The sequence below is a fragment of the Panthera pardus genome, unplaced genomic scaffold, assembly GCF_024362965.1.
Source record: "Panthera pardus isolate Hobbes unplaced genomic scaffold, ASM2436296v1 HiC_scaffold_24, whole genome shotgun sequence".
Lineage (NCBI taxonomy): Eukaryota > Metazoa > Chordata > Mammalia > Carnivora > Felidae > Panthera > Panthera pardus.
In genome coordinates, this window is record NW_026526810.1 from 22,329,218 (window position 1) to 22,354,784 (window position 25,567).

At 34.9% G+C, this 25,567-nt stretch overlaps 1 protein-coding gene across 3 annotated transcripts in view; it reads right to left on the reverse strand.

Annotated features, from left to right (window-relative positions):
- SCAPER (S-phase cyclin A associated protein in the ER) overlaps window positions 1-25,567 on the reverse strand; it is a 504,168-nt gene that overhangs the window by 336,585 nt on the left and 142,016 nt on the right. For all 3 annotated transcript variants that reach the window (XM_019441359.2, XM_019441358.2, XM_019441356.2), the window contains one exon: window positions 19,093-19,235. In XM_019441359.2, coding sequence (XP_019296904.1) covers window positions 19,093-19,235 — 143 coding nt within the window. The remainder of the gene's footprint in view (window positions 1-19,092; window positions 19,236-25,567) is intronic.

The window sequence follows — 25,567 nt, forward strand, 5'->3', positions numbered from 1 at the left end:
AAAATTATACACCAATATCCCTCATGTAAATATCCTTAACAAGAAATTAGGAACATATAAAAATGAGTATACACCATGACCAAGTAGAAATTAACTCAGGCATGCAAGGTTGGTTTAATATTGAAAATGAATTAATGTAATAACTACAACATACAAAAAAACTCTGCACAATCCTCCTAATGGATGTGCAAAAAGAAAAAAAGCGCATTTATTTAACAAAACTCAGTCCATTCATGCTAAAAAGCACTCAACAAACTAGAAATACAAGAGAATTTCCTCAATCTAATAATGGGGATTTAAGAAAAACCTACAACTAACATCATTGGTAACAGGGAAAGACTAAATGCCTCACTACTAAAATTACGAACAAAGTAAGTATATACAATATCACAGCCTCTACTAAAATTATACTGCTGGCATGTAGCCAGTGCAAAAGACAACGGAAAAAAAAAAGACATTCATACTAGAAAGCAAGAAGTATAACACTCGTAATTTCCAGATGATGTGAGTCTATATGTAAAACATCCTAAGGAAAAACAACAACAACAACAAAAAGAAAACACCATCAAAACTAGTAAGAAAACTGAGCAGGTAATAAAAAACAAAGTTGTAAAATGAAATATATAAAAAATTGATTGTCTTTCTGTATACTAGCAACAAATACTACCAAAAATAAAATAATTCCAATCACAATGACTTCAAGAAGAGTATTTAGAATACATTTAAGAAAAAAAGTGCAAGACCTACAAATTAGAACTATAACTAAAAACTATAAAACACTATTGAGATAAATTAAAGGAGATATAGAGATATCATATTCATGGATCAGAATATACAATATTGTAAAGATGGCAACTCTTCCCACAATGATCTATAGATTCAAGGCAATTCCTACCAAAATCCCTGCAAGCTATTTTGTAGAAACTGGCAAACCTAAAACTTACATGAAAATACAGTTTTGAAAGAGACAAAGTAAGAGAACTTACATAGCATGATTCCAAAACTTGCTATGAAGCCACAGTAATTGACAGTCTGGTACTGGCATAAGAATAGAAATATACATATGAATAGAACAGCACAGATCCATAAATAAACCCTTACATGTATGACTAATTGATCTTGAACAGGTGGCAAGGCAATAAATGGTGAAAGAATAGTCTTTCAACAAATGATGCTGTGATAGATATCCATATGCAAATAAATTTAGATCTTTGTTTCATACCATACATAAAAGTTACCTTAAAAGGAAAAGAATACATGAACAAACAAACAAAATCAGAATCAGACCTATTAATATAGAAAACTGATGGCTGCCAGAAGGGAGGGATATGGAGAGTTGGGCAAAATGGGTGAAGGCTATAGGGAGATACAGGTTTCCAGTTACGGAATGAATAAGTCATGGGAATAAAAGGCACAGCATAAGGAATACAGTCAATGATACTGTAATAGTGATGTAACAGGACAAATGGTAGCTACACGTGTGGCAAACAAAGCATAATGTATAAACTTGTCAAGTCACTAAGTTGTAGACCTGAAACTAATGTAACACTGTGTGTCAACTACACTAAAAATAAAAGTCATTAAATTAAATAAAGTCACAAGAAAAATGGACTTATAGACCTAAATGTAAGTGCCAAACTGAAACACTTCTTGAAGAAAATATGCGAAAAATAATCTTTGTGATTTTGAGTTTGGCAAGATTTCTTAGATATGACACCAAAAGCTTCATACATAAAACAAGTTTGATATATTGGGTTTTATTAAAATTAAAACTTTTGCACTTCAAATAACTATTTAAAAGATAAAAAGATAAGCCACAAATTCTAAGTCATACCTGAAAGGATGGGAATCCAGAATATATAAAGAATTTTTACAATTCAATAATAATGAAGGACTCACTTGAAAAATGGGCAAAAGATATGAGTAGATGTTTTACCAAAGAAGATAGATGAATGGCTAATAAGCACATGCAAAGATGCTGAACATCAGTCATCAGAGAAATGCAAATTACAATCACAATGCAACAGCACAATATTCCAACTAGAAAGGCATACGTTTAAAAAACTGATCCACCAAGTGTTGTCAAGGCTTTGAAGAAACTGAAACTCCTTCACTACTAGTGGGTATTTAAAATGGTGTGACTAATTTTGGAAAAACATTTTGTAGTTTCTTAAAAAGTTAAACATACATCAACCCTATAACCCAGCCATCCATCTCCTAGCTATGTGCCCAAGAGAAATGAAAGCATATGTCCACAAAAAGTACTCATATACAAACATTCAGAAAAGCTTATTTATAATGACCAAAAAAGTGGAATAAACCCAAATTTCTATCAATAGAAAAATGCATAATTAGTATATGGGTATATACTAATTAGCAATAAAAAAGAAGCTGTATGTACAAGTAACAATCTGAAGGAATCTCAAAATAATAATGCTGAGTAAAAGAAAGTGAAAGACAAAAGAGAAAGTAAATCATTGGCTGTCTGGAGAGGAGGGTAGAGGGAAGGAGAGATGGACTATCAAACAGCACGAGAAAATCTGGAGGGATGATGGTTATGTTCATTACCTTAATCATGCTGATGGTTTCAGAGATTACATATGTGAAAACTCATGAAATAGTACACTTTAATAAATGCAATTTTTCATATGTCAATTATATCACAATAAAATTGTAAAAAAATTTTCTTAAAAACTGTCTACTCCAATTTTAGACAACAATATAGAGCATCAAGAATATTCAAAATGCTAGTGAAAATGTAAACTGTACAACTATATTGCTAAACAATTTGGCAGTGTTTACTAATGCAGAACATTTGCAATAACCCAGAGACCAGCAACCTCATTCCTAGGCATAAAACCAATTAGGCTAAAAAGTGCAAGAAGCTTGTATAGTGATTATTATTAAGGTTGAAGAAGGGGTGGTAATTTGGAAGATACATGGGAGGGATCCTGTGGTGCTGCTAAATATTCCATATTTTGACCAGGTTAGAGGATACAGGGGCATGGTGACAATTCACCAAGCTGCAGATTTATTCATTTGTGTATTATTCTGTTTATGTTATAGTTCAGAAAAATGTTTATTAATTAAAAAAATATAGGGTTATCTCACCCTTTAAGTTAAAAACCATACTTATATGAATAAATTCCTATACTACATCAAAACCAAGTTGGGTTTATCCCAGGAATGCAGGCTTGATTAAATATTAAAAAATTAATCATCACATTAGATCAGATTAAAGGAGATATTTTACATGAACATATCTATATAAGGAGATAAAACATTTGATAAATTCAACTCCATGATTTTAAAAAACATACAACCTTGTTTTCAAGAGTAGAATTTAATGATTCATCACTTACATATAACACCCAGTGCTCATCACAAGTGCACTTTTCAATACCCATCACCTATTTAACACACCTCCCCCACACCCACTTCCCTCCATCAATCGTCACTTTGCTCTCGGTAGTTAAGAGTCACTTTTGGTTTGCTTCCCTCTTTTTTTCTTTTCCCTTCCCCTACATTCATCTGTTTTGTTTCTTAAATTCCACATGTGAGAGAAATCACATAGTTTTGGTCTTCTTCTGACTGATTTCATTTAGCATTATACCCTCTAGGTCCATTCTTGTTGCTCCAATGGCAATATGTCATACTTTCTTATGGCTGAGTCATATTCAATATGTATGTGTGTGTGCACATGCGCACACACACATGTGCATCACATCTTCATTATCCATTCATCTATCAATGGACTATTGAGTTGATTCCATAAATCTTCACTATTATAAGTAACACTGCCATAAACATAAGGGTGTATAAATCTTTTCAAATTAGTGTATTTATTTTCTTTAGGTAAATCATCTGCAGAATTACTAGATCATATACTATTTCTATTTTTCAATTTTTGATAGAAATCTCTATATTGTTTTTCATAATGTATGTACCAATTTACATACCTGCCAACAGTGCATTGGAGTTCTTTTTTCTCCACATCCTCACCAAAACTTATTTCTTATCTTTTTGATTCTAGCCATTCTCACAGGTTTAAGGTAATATCTGTGGCTTTGATTTGCATTTCCCAGATGATTAGTGAGGTTGAGCAGCTTTTCATATGTCTGTTGGCCATCTATATATGTCTTCTTTGGAAAAATATCTATTCAGGTCTTCTGCCCATTTTTAATTGGATTACTTGTTTTTTTCTTGTGTTGACTTGTATAAGTTCTTTATATGTTTTGGATATTAATCCCTTATTGGATATATTCTTTGCAATTATCTTCTCCCAATCTGTAGGCTGCCTTGTCATTTTGTTGATGGTTGCCTTTGCTGTGCAAAATCTTTATATTTTGGTATAGTTCCAATAATTTGATTTTGCATTTGTTTCCCTTACCTGAGAAGACCTATCTAGAAAAAATGTTTCTATGGCTGATGTCAAAGAAATTACTGCCTATGTTCCTTCTAGGAGTTTTATGCCTTCAGTCTCACATTTAGGTCTTTAATCCATTTTAAGTTTATTTTTCTGTATGGTGTAAGAAGGTGGTCCAATTTCATTGCTTTCCATGTAGCTCTTCAGTTTTCCCAGCACCATTTGTTGAAAAGATGGTCTTTTTCCCATCATATATTCTTGCCTTCTTTGTCATAGATTAGTTGACCATATAAACATGGGTTTATTTCTGGGATCTCTATTCTGTCCCATTGATCTATGTGTTTATTTTTGTGCCAGTACTATACTATTTTGATTACTACAGCTTTGTAAGACATATTGAAATCTGGGATTGTGAAACCTCCATCTTTGTTCTTTCTCAAGATTGCTATGGCAGCCCTAGGTCTAAATCAATGGTATTTCTAAACACCAGCAACATACATGTTTAAAAAAAAATTTTTTTAAGGAGATTTTATTTATAACAGCATAACAAAAATAAACTAACAAAAATAAATTTCAAAAAATGTTAACACACATATAATTAAAAATAAACTAATGAGGTAAAAGGCTTGTAAACTGAAATGTGCAACTTTGCTGAAAGAAAATACAAACACAAAAAGATTTTTAAAAACCTTATATTCATTAATCAGAAGACTTAATATTTTTAAGATGTCAGTACTATCTAAAGCAAGTCACAGATTCAATGGAATCTCTACCAAAATCTCAATGATTTCTTTTGCAGAAATGGGGGGAAAAATCTATCCTAAAATTCACATGGGACCCTGAATACCCTAAACAATCTTGAACAATAACAAAGCTAAAAGATCCCTGATTTCAAAACTTATTACAAACCTACAGTACTGGTATAAAGACTTATACAACAGTGGAACAGAATAGAAGGCCAATACATAAACCCTCAAATATATGATCAAATGATTTTTGATAAGGGTGCCAAGGGAAGACCATCGAATGAGGAAATGACAATTTTTTCAACAAATGATACTGGGAAAAGATATTCACATGCAAAAGAATGAAGTTAGACCCCACCTTATAACATATACAATAATTAATTCAAAATGGATTGAAGACCTAAACATAAACCTAAAACTAAAACTCCTAGAAGAAAGCATATGGAGCAGAGAGTTTGGCAATGGTTTCATGGGTATGACACCAAATGTACATGCAACAAAAGAAAACACAGACAAATTGGAATACATCAAAATTTAAAATTTTTTAACAAGAACATAATGAAAAGGCAATCCACAGAATGGGAGAAAATATTTGCAAATCAAATGTCTGATAAGGGTCAATATTCAAAATATATAAAGACACTTCTACAACTCAACAAGAAAAAAAAAAAACCTGATTAAAAACCAGGCAAAGATTTTGAATAGACATTTCTCCAAAGATGATATATAAATGTACATTAAGTACAAGAAAAGGTAGTCAACCTCACTTATCATTAGGGGAATGCAAATCAAAACTACAATTAAGATGCCACCTCACAACCCATTAGGATGGCTACTATCTCCCCCAAAAAGAAGAAAAAAAGTCAAAAGTAAAAAAAGCAAAGCTGATGATATGGAGAAATTAGAATTCTAGTGCCAGTGGAAATGTAAAATGGAGCAGCCACTACAGAAACAAAGTATGCTGTTCCACAAAAAAATGAAAGATAAATTTATCATATGATCCAACAATTCCACTTCTGGCTACCTATATACCCCAAAAAATTAAAAATAGGGACCTGAACAGATATTTATATACCCACATGTGCAGCAGTTTTATTCACAACAGCCCAAAGGAGAAGCTATCCAGGTGTCCCTTGACAGATGAATGGATAAACAAAATATAGTGTATACACACAATGCAATATTATTCAGCCCTAGAAAGGGAGGATATTCTGACACATGCTACAACATGGAAAAACCTTAAAGACATCACAAAAGACAAATAGCATATGATTCCATTTATATGAGGTGCCTAGAGTAGTTACATTCATAGACAGAAAGTTGAATGGTGGTTGTCATGGGCTTGGTGGCAGGAGGGGACGGTTGTGAAATATAAAGCTATTACTTAATGGATACTGAGTTTCAGTTTTGAGAGATGAAAAGTGTTATGAACATGGACAGTGTTGATGGTAAGCACAACAATGGGAAGGTACTTAGTGCCAATGAACTGCAAATTTTAAAATTATTTAAATAGTAAATTTTGTTATGTATATTTCACTACAATAAAAATATGCACAAAAACTGTTTATAAAAAGGTTATAAGGATTATAATATGTAATTTGTAGTACATAAATATGTAATTTATAATAGAAGTTTTATAACCTTTTTAATAAACAGCTTTTGTACATATTTCTATTGTAGTGAAATACATATAATATTTACTTTTTTTAAAGTTTAGTTATTTATTTTGAGAGAGACAGAGGGCAAGTGGGGAAGGGGCAGAGAGAAAATTCAAAGCAGGCTTCGCAGCACCAGTGCAGAGGCCGAAGCGGGGCTTAAACTCATGAACTGCAAGATCATGACCTGAGCCGAAGTCTGATACTTAACCAACTGAGCCACGGCAGGCACCCCATAAAGTTTACTGTTTTAATCATTTTAAAAGTTACAGTTCATGTAAAGATATTTCTGAAGATCTAAACAAATAGAAAAAACATTTAGTAGTATGTTCATAAACCTAGAAGGATCAATTTAAAATATATCAATCTCCCCGCATTACTTTATAGATTCAATACAATGCCAAAGATTAGAGCACAAATAAAAGAAATAGAAACTAAAAAAACAATAGAACAGATCAATGAAGCCAGGAGCTGGTTCCTTGAATTAATTAATAAAATTGATAAATCTCTAGCCAGACTTCTCAAAAAGAGAAGAGAAAGGACCCAAATAAATAAAATCACAAATGAAGAGAGGAGAAGTAACAACCAACACCACAGAGATACAAACACTTATAAGAGAATATTATGAAAAATTGTATGCCAACAAATTGGACAACCTGGAAAAAATAAATAAATTGCTAGAAACATATAAACTACCGAAACTGAAAAAGGAAGAAACAGAAACGTTGAACAATCAGCAAACAGACCAAATCAGTAATCAAAATTATCCCAATTATCCCAAAACAAAAGTACAAAATTATCCCAAACAAAAGTACATGGGCTGATGGCTTCACAGGGGAATTCCAAAAAACATTTTTAAATTTTTTTTTAATGTTTATTTATTTTTGAGACAGAGACAGATGTGAGTGAGGGAGGGCAGAGGCAGAGAGGGAGACACAGAATCTGAAGCAGGCTCCAGGCTCTGAGTTGTCAGCACAGAGCCTGATGTGGGGCTTGAACTCATGAGCCATGAGATCATGACCTGAGCCGAAGTCGGATGCCCAACTGACTGAGTCATCCGGGCGTCCCCAAAAAACATTTAAAGAAGAGTTAATACCTATTCTTCTCAAACTATTCCAAAAAATAGAAATGGAAGAAAAACTTCCAAATTCAATCTATGAGACCAGCATTACCCTGATACCAAAACCAGACAAAGACTCCACTAAAAAAGAAAACTACAGGCCAAGGTCCTTGATGAACATGGAACCAAAAATTCTCAGTAAAATACAAGCAAATTAAATCCAACAGTACATTAAAAGAATCATTTACCATGATCAAGTAGGATATATTCCTGGGTTGTAAGGGTGGTTCAGTATTTGCAAATCAATCACCATGATACACCACATGAATAAAGAAAGGAAAAGAACCAGGTGATCCTTTTAATGGATGAGAAAAAGCACTTGACAAAGTATAACGTCTATTATTGATAAAAATCCTCAAAAAAGTAGGTTTATGGGGAACATACCTCAACATAATAAAAGCCACATACAAAAAACCCAGAGCTAATATCATCCTCAATGGGGAAAAGCAGAGCTTTTCCTCTACAGTCAAGAACAAGACAGGGATGTCCACTTTCACCACTGTTACTTAACATAGTACTGGAAGTCCTAGCCATATTGATCAGACAACAAAAAGAAATAAAGGCATCCAAATTGGCAAGGAAGAAGTCAAACCTTTCATTATTTGCAGATGACATGATACTCTACACAGAAAACCAAAAAGACTTCACCAAAAAATTGCTAGAACTGAAAGATGAACTCAGAAATGTCACACGATACCAAACAAACATACAGAAATCTACTGCATTTCTATACAACAATAATGAATCAACAGAAAGAGAAATCAAGGAATTAATCACATTTACAACTGCATCAAATACCATAAGATACCTAAGAATAACCCTAACCAAACAGGGGAAAGATCTGCACTCTGAAAAGTATAAAACACTGATGAAAGAAATAGGAGAGGACACAAAGAAAGAGAAAAACATTCCATGTTCATGGATTGGAAAAACAAATATTGTTAAAATGTCTATAGTACCCAGAGCAATCCACACATTTACTGCAACCTCTATCAAAATACCACCAGCATTTTTCACAGAGCTAGAGCAAACAATCCTGATATTTGCAAGGAACTGCTAAAGACCCCGAATAACCAAAACAATCTTGACAAAGAAATGCAAAGCCGGAGGCATCATAATTCTGATCTTCAAGTTATATTACAAAGTTGTAGTGATTAAGACAGTATGGTACTGGCACAAAAACAGACACACAGATCAACAGAACAGAAAAGAAAACCTAGAAATAAACCCTCAAATATATTGTCAACTAATCTTCAACAAAGCATAAAAGAGTATCCAATGGAAAAAAGACAGTCTCTTCAGTGTTGGAAGAACTGGACAGCAACATGCAGAAGAATGAAACTGGACCACTTTCTTATACCATACAGAAAAATAAATTCAAAATGGATGAAAGATCTAAATGTGAGACAGGAGGGGGTGCCTGGATGGCTCAGCCAGTTAAGCATCTGATTTTGGCTTGGGTCACGAACTCGCAGTTTGTGAGTTCGAGCCCGGCGTTGGGCTCTGTGCTGACAGCTCAGAGCCTGGAGCCCGTTTCATATTCTGTGTCTACCTCTCTCTCTCTGCCCAACCCACTCGGCTTCTGTCTCTGTCTCTCTCAAAAATAAATAAACATTAAAAAATAAATTAAAAAATAAATAAGTAAATAAATGTGAGACAGGAAACCACCAAAATCCTACAGGAGAAAACAGGCAGCAACCTCTCTGACCAAGGGCAGCAACTTCTCACTTGACATGTCTCCAGAGGCAAGGGAAACAAAAGCAAAAATAAACTACTGAGATTTCATCAAAATAAAAACCTTCTGTACAGTGAAGGAAACAATGAACCTGTGGAATGGGAGAAGATATTTGTAAATGACATATCAGATAAAGGGTTAGTATCCAAAATCTACAAAGAACTTATAAAATTCAATACTCAAAAAACAAATAATCTAGTTAAAAATGGGCATAAGATATGAATAGACATTTTTCCAAAGAAGACATCCAGAAAGCTAACAGATGCATGAAAAAATGCTCAACATCACTCATCATCAGGGAAATACAAATCAAAACTACAATGAGATATCACCTCACACCTATCAGAAAGGCTAAAATTAACACAGGTATTTGCGAGGATGTAGAGAAAGTGGAACCGTCTTACATTGTTTATGGGAATACAAACGGTTGCAGCCACTGTGGAAGATTGTATGGAGGTTTCTCAAAAAATTAAAAATATACCTATCCTACAATCTAGAAATTACACTATTAGATATTTACCCAAAGAAAACAAAAATACTAATTCAAAGGGATACATGCACCTCAATGTTTACAGCAGCATCAACAATAGCCAAATTATGAAAAGAGCCCAATTATACATCAACTGATGAGTAGATAAAGAATATGTGGTGAATATATATAATGGAATTGTTACTCAGCCATAAAAAAGAATGAAATCTTGCCATTTGCAAGGAAAACCAAGAAAAAGACTCTTAAGTATAGAGAGCTGATGGTTATAGAAGGGGAGGAGGGAGGGAGTTGGTTAAACAGGTGATGGGGATTAAAGAGGGCACGTGTGATGAACACTGGGTGTTGTATATAAGTGTTGCATCAGTAAATCCTGTATCTAAAAGTTAAAAAAAAAAAAAAAAACACAAGAAAATGTTTATAATTTCTTTTTTTTTTTAATTTAGAATTGAGCAAGCTGATTCTAACAATGTAAATGCAAAAAGGGCCATGACAGTCCTAATAATTAAAAAAAACATAAAGGACAGTAATAGACACCAAGAATTATTGTAAATCTTTAGAATTAAGGCTAGAGACAGACAAAGTGATCACTTGACCAGAATATAGAGTCTATAGGAGGGGCCAAGACGGTGGAGCAACATGGACCTTTTTTTTGCTTCTCTCCTCCCAGAAATGCATCTAGATCAACACCAAACCATCCTGCACACCTAGAAAACTGATTTGAGGATTAACATAACAATCTGCACAACCTGAACCACAGAACTCGGCAGGTATGTGGTGTGGAGAAGTGAACTAGGGGAGAGAGAAACCACGGAGCTGTTTTTGCTTGTGTAGAGAGGATGGAGATGGGAGGGGAGTACAGGAAAAGTACTCCCACCCCCTGCCGAAAGCAGCTGGAGAGAAAAAGAAAGAGTAGACTAAACAAAAAAGGGAGAAAAGAGAAAGGGACTACAAGGGATTGAAAAAAGGGAGAAAGGAGAGAATTTAAATTCCATTAAGACACTGGTGAAGTTCCGGGGGGGAAGGGCAAATCCTCAGAAGCAGACAACAAAGACAAAGGGGTCCTCAGGCCACAGGGAGAGAGGCAATTTCCCAGCTGAGAGGACATTTGGTAGAGGGTGTGCAGCCTCCCCACAGGCAAAGGTCCCAGCAGACCCCAGAGAACAGCCACATTCGCTGGTGTTAGAATAAGGACATTAAGGGTGAAGCCTGGCACCAGATGTGTATTGTGATTTACCATAATCCCTAAAACACTACTGCTACATTATCACATGAAGTTTTTCTGGGGTGGGCTCACACCTGGCTACAGTCTCTGAGCATTTGCAGCAGCATGGTCACGAGAATGTTCCAGATGGCAGACCAGCACCCGGCCTTTGCTCGGCAAGACCCTCCTCCCCCAGAGAGTCTGAGCAGGTCAAAGCTGCAGGGCCCTCAGAAGTGAGGGGTTTGGAAACACAGCCCCGTCTGAAATTAAACGCAGAAGGGAGGTGCCGCCTGGCAGACCAATGGCTTGGTCACGGACAGATTAGAAGCGGGGAGTGGACGGAAGCTAGAGACAAAGCAGGGGTGCCTCACTGCCGGTAGACAAGCACAGAGTTCTGACAGTAGAGACTAGGTAGCTGGGTGACACCATTTTCATCCTTCCCATACATACGCATAGCACGTACATGCACCAGAACAATCCACCCCAATAAACTAAGCAGTGCCATCTAGTGGAAAACGGAGCCACTACACCAAGCCCCGCGTGACTGAGCCACCTGTGCTCTAGAGGAATAATGCAAATCTCTCCTCCTGCTTAGTTTATAAAGTATAAAGCGCTTCATAGTTTGACCTCCAGGGGAAACTGGATGTAATTTCAATTGTATATCATTCTGTTCACTGGTCCATCTATTCAATATTTTTTTCTTTTGTTTTCTTATTCTTGAGTACAGAAAAAGGTTTTATTTTCCATTTTATAAAAAAGATTTTTAATTTTTTTCTAATATGTTTTATTTTGTAAAATTTTTAAACTCTATTTTATGTTCACCATTTCATTTTATTCTATTTTATTGTATTCATTTATTTTAATTTTCAAATGTTTTCCTTTTTTTTTTCTTTTCTTTCCTTTTTTTTCTCTATTCTATCAAGCTTATTTCAACAACCAGACCAAACACGCCTAGGATCTAGATTCCTTGAATTGATTTCTTGTGTCATTTTGAATTTTTATTTTTTTTCTTCTTTATTTCATTAACTCTTTTTATCCCTTCAAAATGACAAAATGAAGGAGTTCACCCCAAATAACAGGTAAGGACTTAATGAACACAGATACAAACAAGATGTCTAAACCAGAATTTAGAATCACAATAATAAGAATACTAGGTGGGGTTGAAAAAAAAGCATAGAATTCCTTTCTACAGAGATTAAAAGAAATACAATCTAGTCAGGATGAAATTAAAAATGCTATCACCGAGATTCAATCTCAAACAGATGCCAAAATGGCATGGATGGATGAAGCAGAGCAGCAAATCAGTGATTTAGAAGATACAATTATGGAGAATAATGAAGCAAAAGAAAAAGAGGAAAACTAAGGCAAAAGAGCATGGTATAAGGATTAGAGAATTCAGTGACTCATTAAAAAGGAATAATATCCAAATCATAGGGGTCCCAGAAAAGGAAGAGAGACAAAAAGGGTAGAAGGTTTATGTGAGCAAATCATAGTGGAAAACTTTCCTAACCTGGGGAAAGACACAGACATCAAAATCCAGGAAGCACAGAGAACTCCCATCAGATTCAACAAAAACCAACCATCAACAAGGCATAGCATAGTTAAAATTCACAAAATATTCAGGCAAAGAAAGAATCATGAAAGTACCAAAAGAAAAAAGTCCTTAACCTATAAGGGAAGACAGATCAGGTTCACAGCAGACCCATCCACAGAAACTTGGCAGGCCAGAAAGGAGTGGCAGGATATATTCAAAGTGCTGAACTGCAAAAATATGCAGCCAAGAATTCTTTATCCAGCAAGGCTGTCATTCAAAATAGAAGGAGAGATAAAGAGTTTCCCAGGCAAACAAAAACTAAAGGAGTTCGTGACCACTAAACAAGCCCTGCAAGAAATTTTCAGAGGGACTCTCTGAGGGGAGAAGAGATGAAAAACAAAACAAACAAAAAGCAACAAAGACTAGAAAGGACCAGAAAACACCATCAGAAACTCCAATTCTACAAGAAACATAATGTCAATAAATTCATATCTTTCAGTGCTCACTCTAAACGACAGTGGACTGAATGCTCCAATCAAAAGACATAGTGTAACAGAATGAATAACGAAACAAGATCCATCTATTTGCTGTTTACAAGAGACCCACTTTAGACCTAAAGACACCTTCAGTTTGAAAATAAGCAGATAGAGAATCATCTATCATGCTAATAGTCTCCAAAAGAAAGCAAGAGCAACCATACTTATATCAAACAACCTAGATTTTAAAATAACTGTAACAAGAGATGAAGAAGGGCATTATATCATAATTAAGAGGTCTACCCACCAAGAAGATCTACAACTGTAAACATTTATGCTCCAAGCATGGGAGAAGCCAAATATATAAATCAATTAATCAATATATAAATCAATGAATTACAAACATACAGAAACTCATTGATAATACTGCCATAATAGTAGGGAACTTCAACACCCTACTTACTGCAATGGATAGATTATCTAAATAGAAAATCAACAAGGAAACAATGGCTTTGAATGACACACTGGACCAGATTGACTTAACAGATATATTCAGAACATTTCATCCTAAAGCAACAGAATACACATTCTTCTCAAGTGCACATGGAACATTCTCCAGAATAGATTACATACTGGGACAAAAGTCAGCTCTCACCAAGTACAAAGAGATCGAGATCATACTGTGCATATTTTCAGATCGTGACACTATGAAACCCAAAATCACCACAAGAAAAAATTTGGAAAGATAACAAATACTTGGAGACTAAAGGACATTCTACTAAAGAATGAATGGGCTAACCAAGAAGTTAAAAAGGAAATGAAAAAGTACATAGAAGCCAATGAAAATGTTAACACCACAGCCCAAAACCTCTGGGATGCAGCAAAGGAGGTCAAACAAGGGAAGTATATAGCAATCCAGGCCTTCCTAAAGAAGGAAGAAAGATCTCAGATACATAACCTAACCTTACACCTTAAAGAGCTAGAAAAAGAACAGCAAATAAAACCCCAAACCAGCAGAAGACAGGAAATAATAAGATCAGAGCAGAAATCAATGCTATTGAAACCAAAATAATAGTAGAATGGATCAATGAAACCAGAAGCTGGTTCTTTGAAAGAATTAACAAAATTGATAAATCCCTACCCAGTTTGATCAAAAAGAAAAAGGAAAGGACCCAAATAAATAAAATCAAGAATGAAGGAGGAGAGATCACAACCAAAACAGCAGAAATACAAACAATAATAATAGAATATTATGAGCAATTATATGCCAATAAAATGTCAATCTGGAAGATATGGACAAATTCCTAGAAACATATAAACTACCAAAACTGAAACAGGAAGAAATAGAAAATTTGGACAGACCCATAACTAGTGAAGAAATTGAATTAGTAATTAAAATCTCCCAAAAAACAAAAGAGTTCAGGGCCAGATGGCTTTCCAGGGGAAGTCTGCCAAACGTTTAAGGAAGAGTTAACACCTATTCTCTTGAAGCTGTTCCAAAAAATAGAAATGGAAGGAAAACTTCCAAACTCTTTCTATGAAGCCAGCATTACCTTGATTCCAAAACCAGACAAAGATCCCTCTAAAAAGGAGAACTACAGACCAATTTCTCTGATGAAAATGGATGCAAAAATCCTCAACAAGATACTAACCAACCGGATCCAACAATACATTAAAAGAATTATTCACCATGACCAAGTGGGATTTATACCCAGGATGCAGGGCTAGTTCAATATCTGCAAAACAATCAATGTGATACATCACATCAATCAAAGAAAGGTCAAGAATCACACAATCCTCTCATAAGATGAAGAGAAAGCATTTTACAAGATACAGCATCCTTTCTTGATAAAAACCCTCAAGAATATAGGTATACAAGGATCATACCTCAAGAGCATAAAAGCCATATATGAAAGACCCTCTGATAATATCATCCTTAATGGGGAAAAACTGAGAGCTTTCCCCCTAAGGTCAAGAACACGACAGGGATGTCCACTCTCATCACTGTTATTCAACACTGTAATGGAAATCTTAGCCTCAGCAATCAGACAACACAAAGGAATAACAGGCATCCGACTCAGCAAGGAGGAAGTCAAATTTTCACTCTTTGCAGACAACATGATACTCTATATGGAAAACCCAAAAGATTCCACCAAAACACTGCTAGAACTGATCCATGAATTCAGAAAAATCAAAGCAAAGAAATTGGTTGCATTCCTATACACCAATAATGAATCAACAGAAAGAGAAATCAAGGAAAGGATCCCATTTATAATTGCACCAAACACCGTAAGATACCTAGGAATAAACCTAACCAAAGAGGTGAAAAATCTATACACTGAAAAGTATAAAAAGCTAATGGAAGAAACCGAAGAAGACAGAAAAAAATTGAAAAATATTCCCATGCTCATGGATTGGAAGAACAAATATTGTTAAAACAAATATTGTTAACACTATCCAAAGCAATCTACATATTCACTGCAATCCCTATCAAGATAACACCAGCATTCTTTACAGAGCTAGAACAAACAAGCCTAACATTTGTATGGAACCAGAAAAGACTCTGAATACCCAAAGCAATCCTGAAAAAGAACACCAAAGCTGGAGGCATCACAATTCCGGATTTCAAGCTGTATTACAAAGCTGTAATCATCAAGACAGTATGGTACTGGCACAAAAACAGACACTCTGTTCAATGGAACAGAATAGAGAACCCAGAAATGGACCCACAAACATATAGCTAACTAATCTTTGACAAAGCAGAAAAGTATGTAAAATGGAATAAAGACAGTCTCTTCAGCAAGTGGTGCTGGGAAAACTGAACAGCAACATGCAGAAAAATGAAGCTTGGCAACTTTCTTACACCATACACAAAAATAAACTCAAAATGGATGAAAGACCTAAACATAAGACAGGAAACCATGAAAATCCTAGAGGAGAAAGCAGGCAAAACCCTCTTTGACCTCAGCCACAGCAACTTCTTATTCAACACATCTCCAAAGGCAAAGGAAACAAAAGCAAAATGAACTATTGGGGTCTTATCAAAATAAAAAGCTTCTGCACAGTGAAGGAAACAACCAACAAAACTAAAAGGTAACCAACGGAATGGGAGAAGACATTTACAAATGACATATCAAATAAAGAGTTAGTATCCAAAACCTATAAAGAACTTAACAAGCTCAACACCCAAAAAGCAAATAATCCAGTGAAGAAATGGGCAAAAGACATGAATAGACACTTCTTCACAGAAGACATCCAGATGGTGAACAGACACATGAAAAAATGCTCAACATCACTCATCATCAGGGAAATATAAATTAAAATCTCACACCAGTCATAATGGCTAAAATAAACAACTCAGACAACAACAGATGTTGGCGAGGATGTGGAGAAAGAGGATCTCTTTTGCACTGCTGGTGGGAATGCAAATTGGTGCAGCCACACTGAAAAAAAAACTGTATTGAGGTTCTTCAAAAAATTAAAAATAGAACCACCCTATGACTCAGTAATTGCACTACTAGGTATTTACCCAAGGGATACAGATATGCTGTTTCGAAGGGACATGTACACCCCAATGTTTATAGCAGTGCTATCAACAATAGCCAAAGTATGGAAAGAGCCCAAATGTCCATTGACAGATGAATGGATTAAGAAGATGTGGTATATATATATATATATACCATCGAATATTACTCAGAAATCAAAAAGAATGAAATCTTGCCATTTGCAACTACGTGGATGTAAGTAGAGGGCATTATGCTAAGCGCAACTGGTCAGTCAGAGAAAGACAAATATCATATGACTTTACTCATAAGAGGAATTTAAGATACAAAACAGATGAACATAAGGGAAGGGAAGCAAAAGTTATATAAAATCAAAAGGAGGGGAACAAAACATAAGAGACTCTTAAATACAAAGAACAAACTGAGGATTGCTAGAGGGGTTGTCAGTGTGGGGATGGGCTAAATGGGTAAGGGGCATTAGGGAGGACACTTGTTGGGATGATCACTGGGTGTTATACATGGGGGATGAATCACTGGAACCCACTCCTGAAATCATTATAGCACTATATGCTAACTAACTTGGATGTAAATAAACACATGCATACAAACATACATACATAAGATAGAGTCTACAAACCATGAATACATGGAAGCTTCATTTATGTTAGAAAGTTTTGTAGACCAGTAGGAAAAAAAATTGCTGTTTCAATAAAGTGTCTTAGAATAGGGTTTCCACATGGAGAAAAAAATGAAATTGGATTCCTACCTCAACCCATACAATTATGAATTCTAGGTAAAGAGTTTCCTATTACAAAAAAAAAAAAAAAAAGACTACAACATTTTAAAGAATATTTTAGGACTACAGAGGCACCTGGGTAGCTCAGTCAGTTAAGCGTCCAACTCCGGCTCAGGTCACGGCTCACGGTTTGTGGGTTCGAGCCCCATGTCAGGCTCTGTGCTGACAGCTCGGAGCCTGGAGCCTGCTTCTGATTCTGTGTCTCTCTCTCTCTCTCTGCCCCTACCCCACTCACACTCTGTCTGTCTCTCTGTCTCAAAAAAAGAAAAATAAAAAATCAAAATAAATTAAAATTAAAATTAAAAAAAGAATATTTTAGAGGACTCCAGAGAGGTAAAGATTCCATGAATAAGATAAAAAAGCACAAATCACAAAGTCTGTTCAGTTATACTACACTGCAATCAAGAATTATATTAATCAGGTAGGGGGTGGTTAAATAGTTGATGGGAATTAAGGAGTGCATTTGTTGTGATGAGCACTGGGAGTTGTATGCAATTGTTTAATCACTATATTCTACACCTGAAACTAATATTACACTGTATGTTAACTAACTGGAATTTAAATAAAAACTTCAAAAAAGAAAGAATTGTATTAAAAGATATCATAAAGATAGTGAAAAGGCAAGCCATAACCTACAAAAATATTTGCAACATATGTATCTGACAAAGAATTGGTATCTAGTAAAGATAACTCCTAAACATTAATAGATCCCAATACAGAAATGAACAAAGAACTTGAATAGGCGCTTTACATTAAAAAAAAAAAAAAAAAAAAGAGTAACTGGTAAGTATCAGCAAAGTTGCTCAGCCAAGATTATTACTAATCTTGGACAAAAAAGCACATTAAAACCACAAACAGCTATCTTTTCACATCCACTAAATTTGCCCCAATTAAGAGATCAGAGAATATCACATCAGAAATGTGTACAGCAACCAAAAGTGACTTAGACTTGGCCATTTAAATGATTTTTCCTGGATCTTTGAATCTTAACCAAGTGATTTTAAAACGCAGCAGTGGCTGAAGATCATTTATCATAGAGTGGCAATATGCTGATTAGACTGTTTCCATCAAAATACTACCACTGTGGCTCTTGTGACTAGCCTTTGATGCTTGATTATTTCCAAGCCTGTTCCTCTAACCTCCTATCACTTATACTCCCGATATTTTCCAAAAAACTCCCTTGCTTAAGCTAGCAAATTCTATTTCTATCAAATTTTATTTCTTGCAATCAAAAACTACTGATACTTCAAGTTTCCCATTCAATAGGAAGATTCAAAAGGTTTCTGTTTTGAGTACAATGACATAATTCCTGGAAATCAAAATTCATTACATTTCTGTATTTGTGACTCTTTCTTTAGAAAACCACATGACCCCACCACCTATAAAGCAAATGACTTTAAGACTTGATCTGAATATCCACTCACTACAAAATGTTCATCAGCATCAAAATCATGATAGCAAATGAAGTACCTAGCTCTTTCTCGGGCTGCATCCTCACGGGCTTTTTCCTTTTCTTGCCTCTGTTGTTCAATTCGGGCTTCTTGTTCTTTCCTTTTCATTAACAATTCTTCTACACGGGCCTGCCGTTCTGCCTCTAGAGCTCTTTTACGTTCCTATAGTCAGAAATGTTTTAAAATGTTAGAATTATGTGTAAAGTGAAAATGATTAAAGGTGGCACAGTTTTGACATAAATTTAGATATTCAAGTAGATCCTTACTACTAGGTAAACTTCACAGAATTAAAAAAAAATCAAGTATCAATGATAATCTGGTTTTCATATGCCATTTACCAGTATGACACATAATAAGTGCTCTCTGAAGCAGATACTATGTTATTCATAGTCTGTGAGAACCTAATATGTACTTTATGGTTAATCACTTCTATAGTCTTGTGGTTTCAAAAAATGGTTTCAAAAATACCAGAAAATGATGCAGAAAATGTCATGAAGGAGTTAAATGGAAAAAAAAAGAAAAACTTGTGGCAAGGAAAAAGAGGTATCAAGAGGTATCATAATACAGCATAGTGGGTAAAAGAGTGGGCACTGGGTCAGATTCCCTGATTTTATTCCACGATCCTATTATTTACTGGCTTAGGGACTCTGGTCTAGTTGTATTGTAACTGTGCCTTAGTTTTCTGGAAGACAAATAATAACATCACTAATATCTTCAGATATTGTAAAGAACAAATGAGGTAATACATAAAGAATACTTACCAGAGGGCCTAGCATATAGTAAATTCTCAGTAATTATTTATCATCCTCAACATTAAGGCAGAAGATACTTAATCAAAATACTGTGAAGTATTATGTCCTATGTACATTTTTGCCTACTAGGAGTACTTTAATAACTTTCACCATATTACTATCTGTACTGACACATTTTTTACTTGTGCACATAGTTTTATTTTTTCTGGTTGCCATTTTAAATACACTTTTTATATGAAGATTTTTTTTTATAAAATTCAGAAAAATTTTCAGTCATGTTTTTTTTTTCCAGTCATGTTTTTAAAGATTTTGTTCCCATCAAAGTTCCTAATATCTTTGTTTTGTTTTGTTTCCACAAAACCATTTGTTGACATTTTTATCTTATGTCCGATGCCTTTTAGTATCTTTTTCAACATATAAATTCCATATTTACAAGTACAGAATTATGGCTAAATTCCAAGACTATCTTGAAATTATTATTCTTTGAGAAAAATGTATTATCACATCTTCATTTTCTCTTAATGATATTATTTTTCATTTCTATTATTTATTTTTCTCAAGTTTTTAATCATTTGGTGTTCATCACAGCAAATACACTCCTTAATCCCCACCACCTATATTTCACTTATCCATTGCCCTATGCACCTCCCCTCTGGTAACCATCAGTTGGTTCTCTATAGTTAAGAGTCTGTTTCTTGGTTTTTTGTTTTTGTTTTTTATTTTTATTTTTTGCTCATTTGTTTCTTAAATTGCACATATGAGTGAAATCATATGGTATTTGTCTTTCTCTGACTGCCTTATTTCACTTAGCATTATACCCTCTAGCTCCATCCAGGTCATTGCAAATGGCAAGATTTCATTCTTTGTTATGGCTGAATAATATTCCATTGTATATATACCATACCTTCTTTATCCACTCATCAGCTGGAGGGTACTTGGGCTGCTTCCATATCTTGGCTATTGTACATAATGCTGCTATAAACATAGGGGTGCACGTTTGAATTAGTGTTTTGTATTCTTTGCTTAAAAACCCAATAGTGCAATTTGCTGGATTATAGGGCAGTTCTATTTTTAACTTTTTGAGGAACCTCTATACTGTTTTCCAGAATGGCTGCACCAGTTTGCATTCCTACCAATAGTGAAAGAGGGTTCCTTTTTCTACACACCCTCACCAACACCTGTTGTTCCTTGTGCTGTTGATTTTAGCCATTCTGAGGGATGTGAGGTGATATCTCATTGTCAGTTTGATTTATATTTCCCTGATGATGAGTGATGATGAACATCTTTTCATGTCTCTGTCGGCCATCTGGATGTCATTTTTGGAAAAATGTCTTCATGTCTTGCTCATTTATTAACTGAATCATTTGATATTTGGGTGTTGTTAGTTCTTTCTATATATTGCATATTAACCCTTTGTGGATATGTCATTAACAAATACCTTCTCCCATTCCATAAACTGCCAATGCAGATTTTTTTTTAACTGCAAATAAATGTGAGTTTAAGAGAAAACTCTTTTGCTTATATTTTCTTCATTGTAAATAATTTTCTGTGCCAGACATTGTTGTTTTTAGTCTTAAAGAGTTGAGATCTTATATATAGCTAGAAAAATTTCCACATATTATGCTTACTTAGTAATGAGAAGAGCTATAATCAATTAGTTCATGATTAGTATGCCTGACAGTAAAGAATATATTTAAAATCTAACTGTATGCCTCCAGTAGTCTGTAATCTGCCACATATGCCTTCCGGAAATCAGTACATTCCCTGTAGTTCCCAATCCTTCCTTCCCTGGGCCCCCTCCAAAAAAAAAAAGAAAGAAAGAAAAAGAAAAAGAAAAAAAGTAGGGACTTTTTAGCTTACTAGTTTAAAAAAGTTTTCTTCTGCTGGGGTAGATAGGGTTTCTTGTAGGTATGAAGTTACCATAGTAAGCTTAGTTAAGTATTAGAAGTATTCAGATGTCTCCTCAGTGTTCTCTTAAACTGCTTTAGTATTTTTTCTCTGTCATTTACTGGGCACTTACTATGCTAAACACTATGCTAAGTATTTACCCATATTAGCAATTTTAGTATCACAACAAACTGGGGGTCTTTAAGGTAAAATGACTTGCACAAGGCTGTATAAGTAGTAATTAGGAGAACCTACCATCACTGTGTTCCATTAATCATAAAGAATAGGGGCCAGGGAGAGGCTATGTGAGCTACCTGGGGAATGGGAATGAATTTTTAAAAAAATATGTCAATACAATCAAAGGCAGAAGAAACAACAGGTGTTGGTGAGGATGTCCAGAAAGGGGCACCCTCTTACACTGTTGGTGGGAATGCAAACTGGTACGTCCATTCTGGGAAACACTATGGAGGTTCTTCAAAAAGTTAAAAATAGAATTACCCTATAATTCAGCAATTGCATTATTGGGTATTAACACAAAGAAAACAAAAACACTAATTCAAACATACACCACTATCTTTATAGTAGCATTATTTACAATACCCAGGATATGGAAGCAGCCCAAGTGCCCATCAACTGATGAGTGGATAAAGATGTGGTATATATATATATATATATTTGAAATGAAATAATATTTCATTGTATATATATATATGTATATATATATACAATGAAATATTATTCTGCCATAAAGAAGAACAAAATCTTGCCATTTGTGACAACATGGACTGAGCTTATAATGTTAAGGGAAGTTAAGTCAGTCAGAGAAAGACAAATATCATATGATTTCACTCATATGGGCAATTTAAGAAACCAAACACACAAAAGAAAGACAAAAAGAGAGAGAGACAAACCAATAACAGACTCTTAAGTATAGAGAACCAACTGATGGTTAACAAAGGAGAGGTGGGTGGAGGGACTGGTAAAATAGGTGGTGGGGATTAAGGAGTGCACTTGTGATGTGCACTGGGGGATATATGAAATTATTGAATCACTATATAGTATACCTAAAACTAATATAACACTGTATGTTAACTTGAAATAAAACCTTAAAAAACTGTATCATGTGAAAACACAAGTTTCACAATAAAATACAATAAACTTAGATATTAAATATAAAGAATTAAACCAGAACTTTTCATTTCATACTTTGTAAAACCAAAAGTTTCAAAAATATGCTTTCAAAAATTATAAAATGGTCTTATAAATGAAATATATGGGTATATGTAATTTATGTGTATGTACAATGTAGCCAAGTTGAATGTGTAAATATAATGCCAACTTTTGATCTTATTCATATATATAACAGATACTCCAATATTGTACCAATAGATATAACTGGACTTCAAAAAATATTCAGTATTTTAATTTCTGTTTTTAATATAAATGGAAAAGATAACTGGTAACTATAGCTAATGAATAAAATTATTAAGTTCAGCTCATATTTTCCTTTCTAAAATTTAAGTTTCCTAAATATAGGAAACTTTGTACCCCACATAAGCATTTTGCACAGTGCAAGAGTTCCATGAATATCTGTTAAATGAAGCATAACTTTATAAAATAATAGGCATTGTAAATCTATATACACACAAATAAAGAGTATCAACCTGCAGCAAATGAGTTAGAAAGATATTTAACCCTTAAGCCTTCTGAAACCTCTGAAACCCCCACAAACTTTGCTTATTCCAATCAGTATTTGTTTATGGAAGCCTAAGAATGGATACTGCTACCCCTATATGCTCTTTATGCCTACAATTTAATGACTAGGGCAAAAGGACAGGCAGAATATTTAAGGAAATTTAACTTAAAACTAACCAATAATTTACATAACTAAAATGGCAAATTGAGAATATATGATGAGAGCATATACTTAGTATTTTACTCACAAGAAAGAAGGGTCACAATTGCCTGTAACAGTTTATGGGAATGTTAAAAAGTAAAATAGTGAAAGAAAAGCAGAGGACCTTACTATTATTGTATCTACAGAATGCTTGCCTTGCCATTAGTGCCTTGCACATCTAGTAATGACTACCTGGTAAAAAATTTTTTTAATTATAAATAAGTTATACATTACCAGTGGACTTTTCTTTTTAATTTTTTTAAATATTTATTTATTTTTGAGAGAGAGACAGAGCATGAGCAGGGGAGGGGCAGAGAGAGAGGGACACACAGAACCCAAAGCAGGCTCCAGGCTTTGAGCTGTCAGCACAGAGCCCAACACGGGACTTGAACTCACAAACCGCGAGATCATGACCTGAGCTGAAGTAAGATGCTTAACTGACTGAGCCACCCAGGCACCCCAAAGGACTTTTCTAATATCAGTATAGGTTGACTAAACTTGATAGGTTTTTAATTTTTCATTGAAAATTAAATCCATAGGAAATTTCCAAATTTTTTAAATGTTTATTTTTTTTTTAATTTTTTTTTTTTAATGTTTATTTATTTTTGAGACAGAGAGAGACAGAGCATGAACGGGGGAGGGTCAGAGAGAGAGGGAGACACAGAATCGAAGCAGGCTCCAGGCTCTGAGCCATCAGCCCAGAGCCCGACGCAGGGCTCGAACTCACGGAAGCGAGATCGTGACCTGAGCTGAAGTCGGACGCTCAACCGACTGAGCCACCCAGGCGCCCCAAATGTTTGTTTATTTTGAGAGAGAGAGTGTGTGTGAGCAGGAGAGAGGCAGAGAGAAAGGAGAGAGAAAATCCCAAGCAGGCTCCATGCTGTCAGCACAGAGCCTGACACAAGGCTCGATTCCACAACTGTGAGATCATGACCAGAGCTGAAATCCGATGTTCAATTTACTGAACCACCTTGGCACCCCTTTAATAAGAAAAATAATTCTAAGCAGTCAAAACAACTTTAAAGTGCTAGTGTGTACAGGAAATTCCTTACTACTTTCAGGAAAGAACTGCTTTCCTTCTGGCTTTAATAAACGTCCCAATTTGTGAAATGAGTCATTATTTTGTTTTTAATGTTTATTTATTTTTGAGAGAGAGAGACACAGAGTGCAAGCAGGGAAGGGGCAGAGAGAGAGGGAGACACAGAACCCAAAGCAGGCTGCAGGCTCTAAGCTGTCAGCAGAGCCTGACGCAGGGCTCAAACCCACAAACTGTGAGATCACAACCTGAGCTGAAGTAGGATGCTTAACCTACTGAGCCATCCAGGCGCCCCAAGAGTCATCATTTTTAAATGGAAGATAACTATATATTTCAAATCTTCAGATCTATAAAGTGAATGCAAAAAAATGAAGCTAAGATGTCTATTCAAAATATGCAATATTACTCATATATTTCCCTTCCTACCAACAGAGTTAATCTGTAGCTCATACATAGCTCTACAACACTTTTCACATTGTGTTGTATTGTTTGCCATAAGACAAGGATTGTGTCTTAATTATATCTGAATTATTAATGCCTAATGGTTCTTCAAAAATAACACATAATTTACAAAACATAATGATTTTTATAAAACGGTCCCAAGCAGAGAAATAGGACACTGAACTGAAATCAAATAGAGATCAGGGATGAATATAGGAATGCCTGCCAATACCCACAAATAGTAGAGAATAATCAATGAACTTTTAAAAATTTATTGATACTTTAATTTCCTAAAACCACCAGTAACATAAAGAAGCAGGAGAGGCACCTGGGTGACTCAGCTCAGGTCATGATCTTGCAGTCTGTGAGTTCAAGCCCTATGTCGGGCTCTGTGCTGACAGCTCAGAGCCTAGAGCCTGGAGCCTGCTTGGGATTCTGTGTCTTCCTCTCTCTCTGCCCCTCCCCGACTCACAATCTGTCT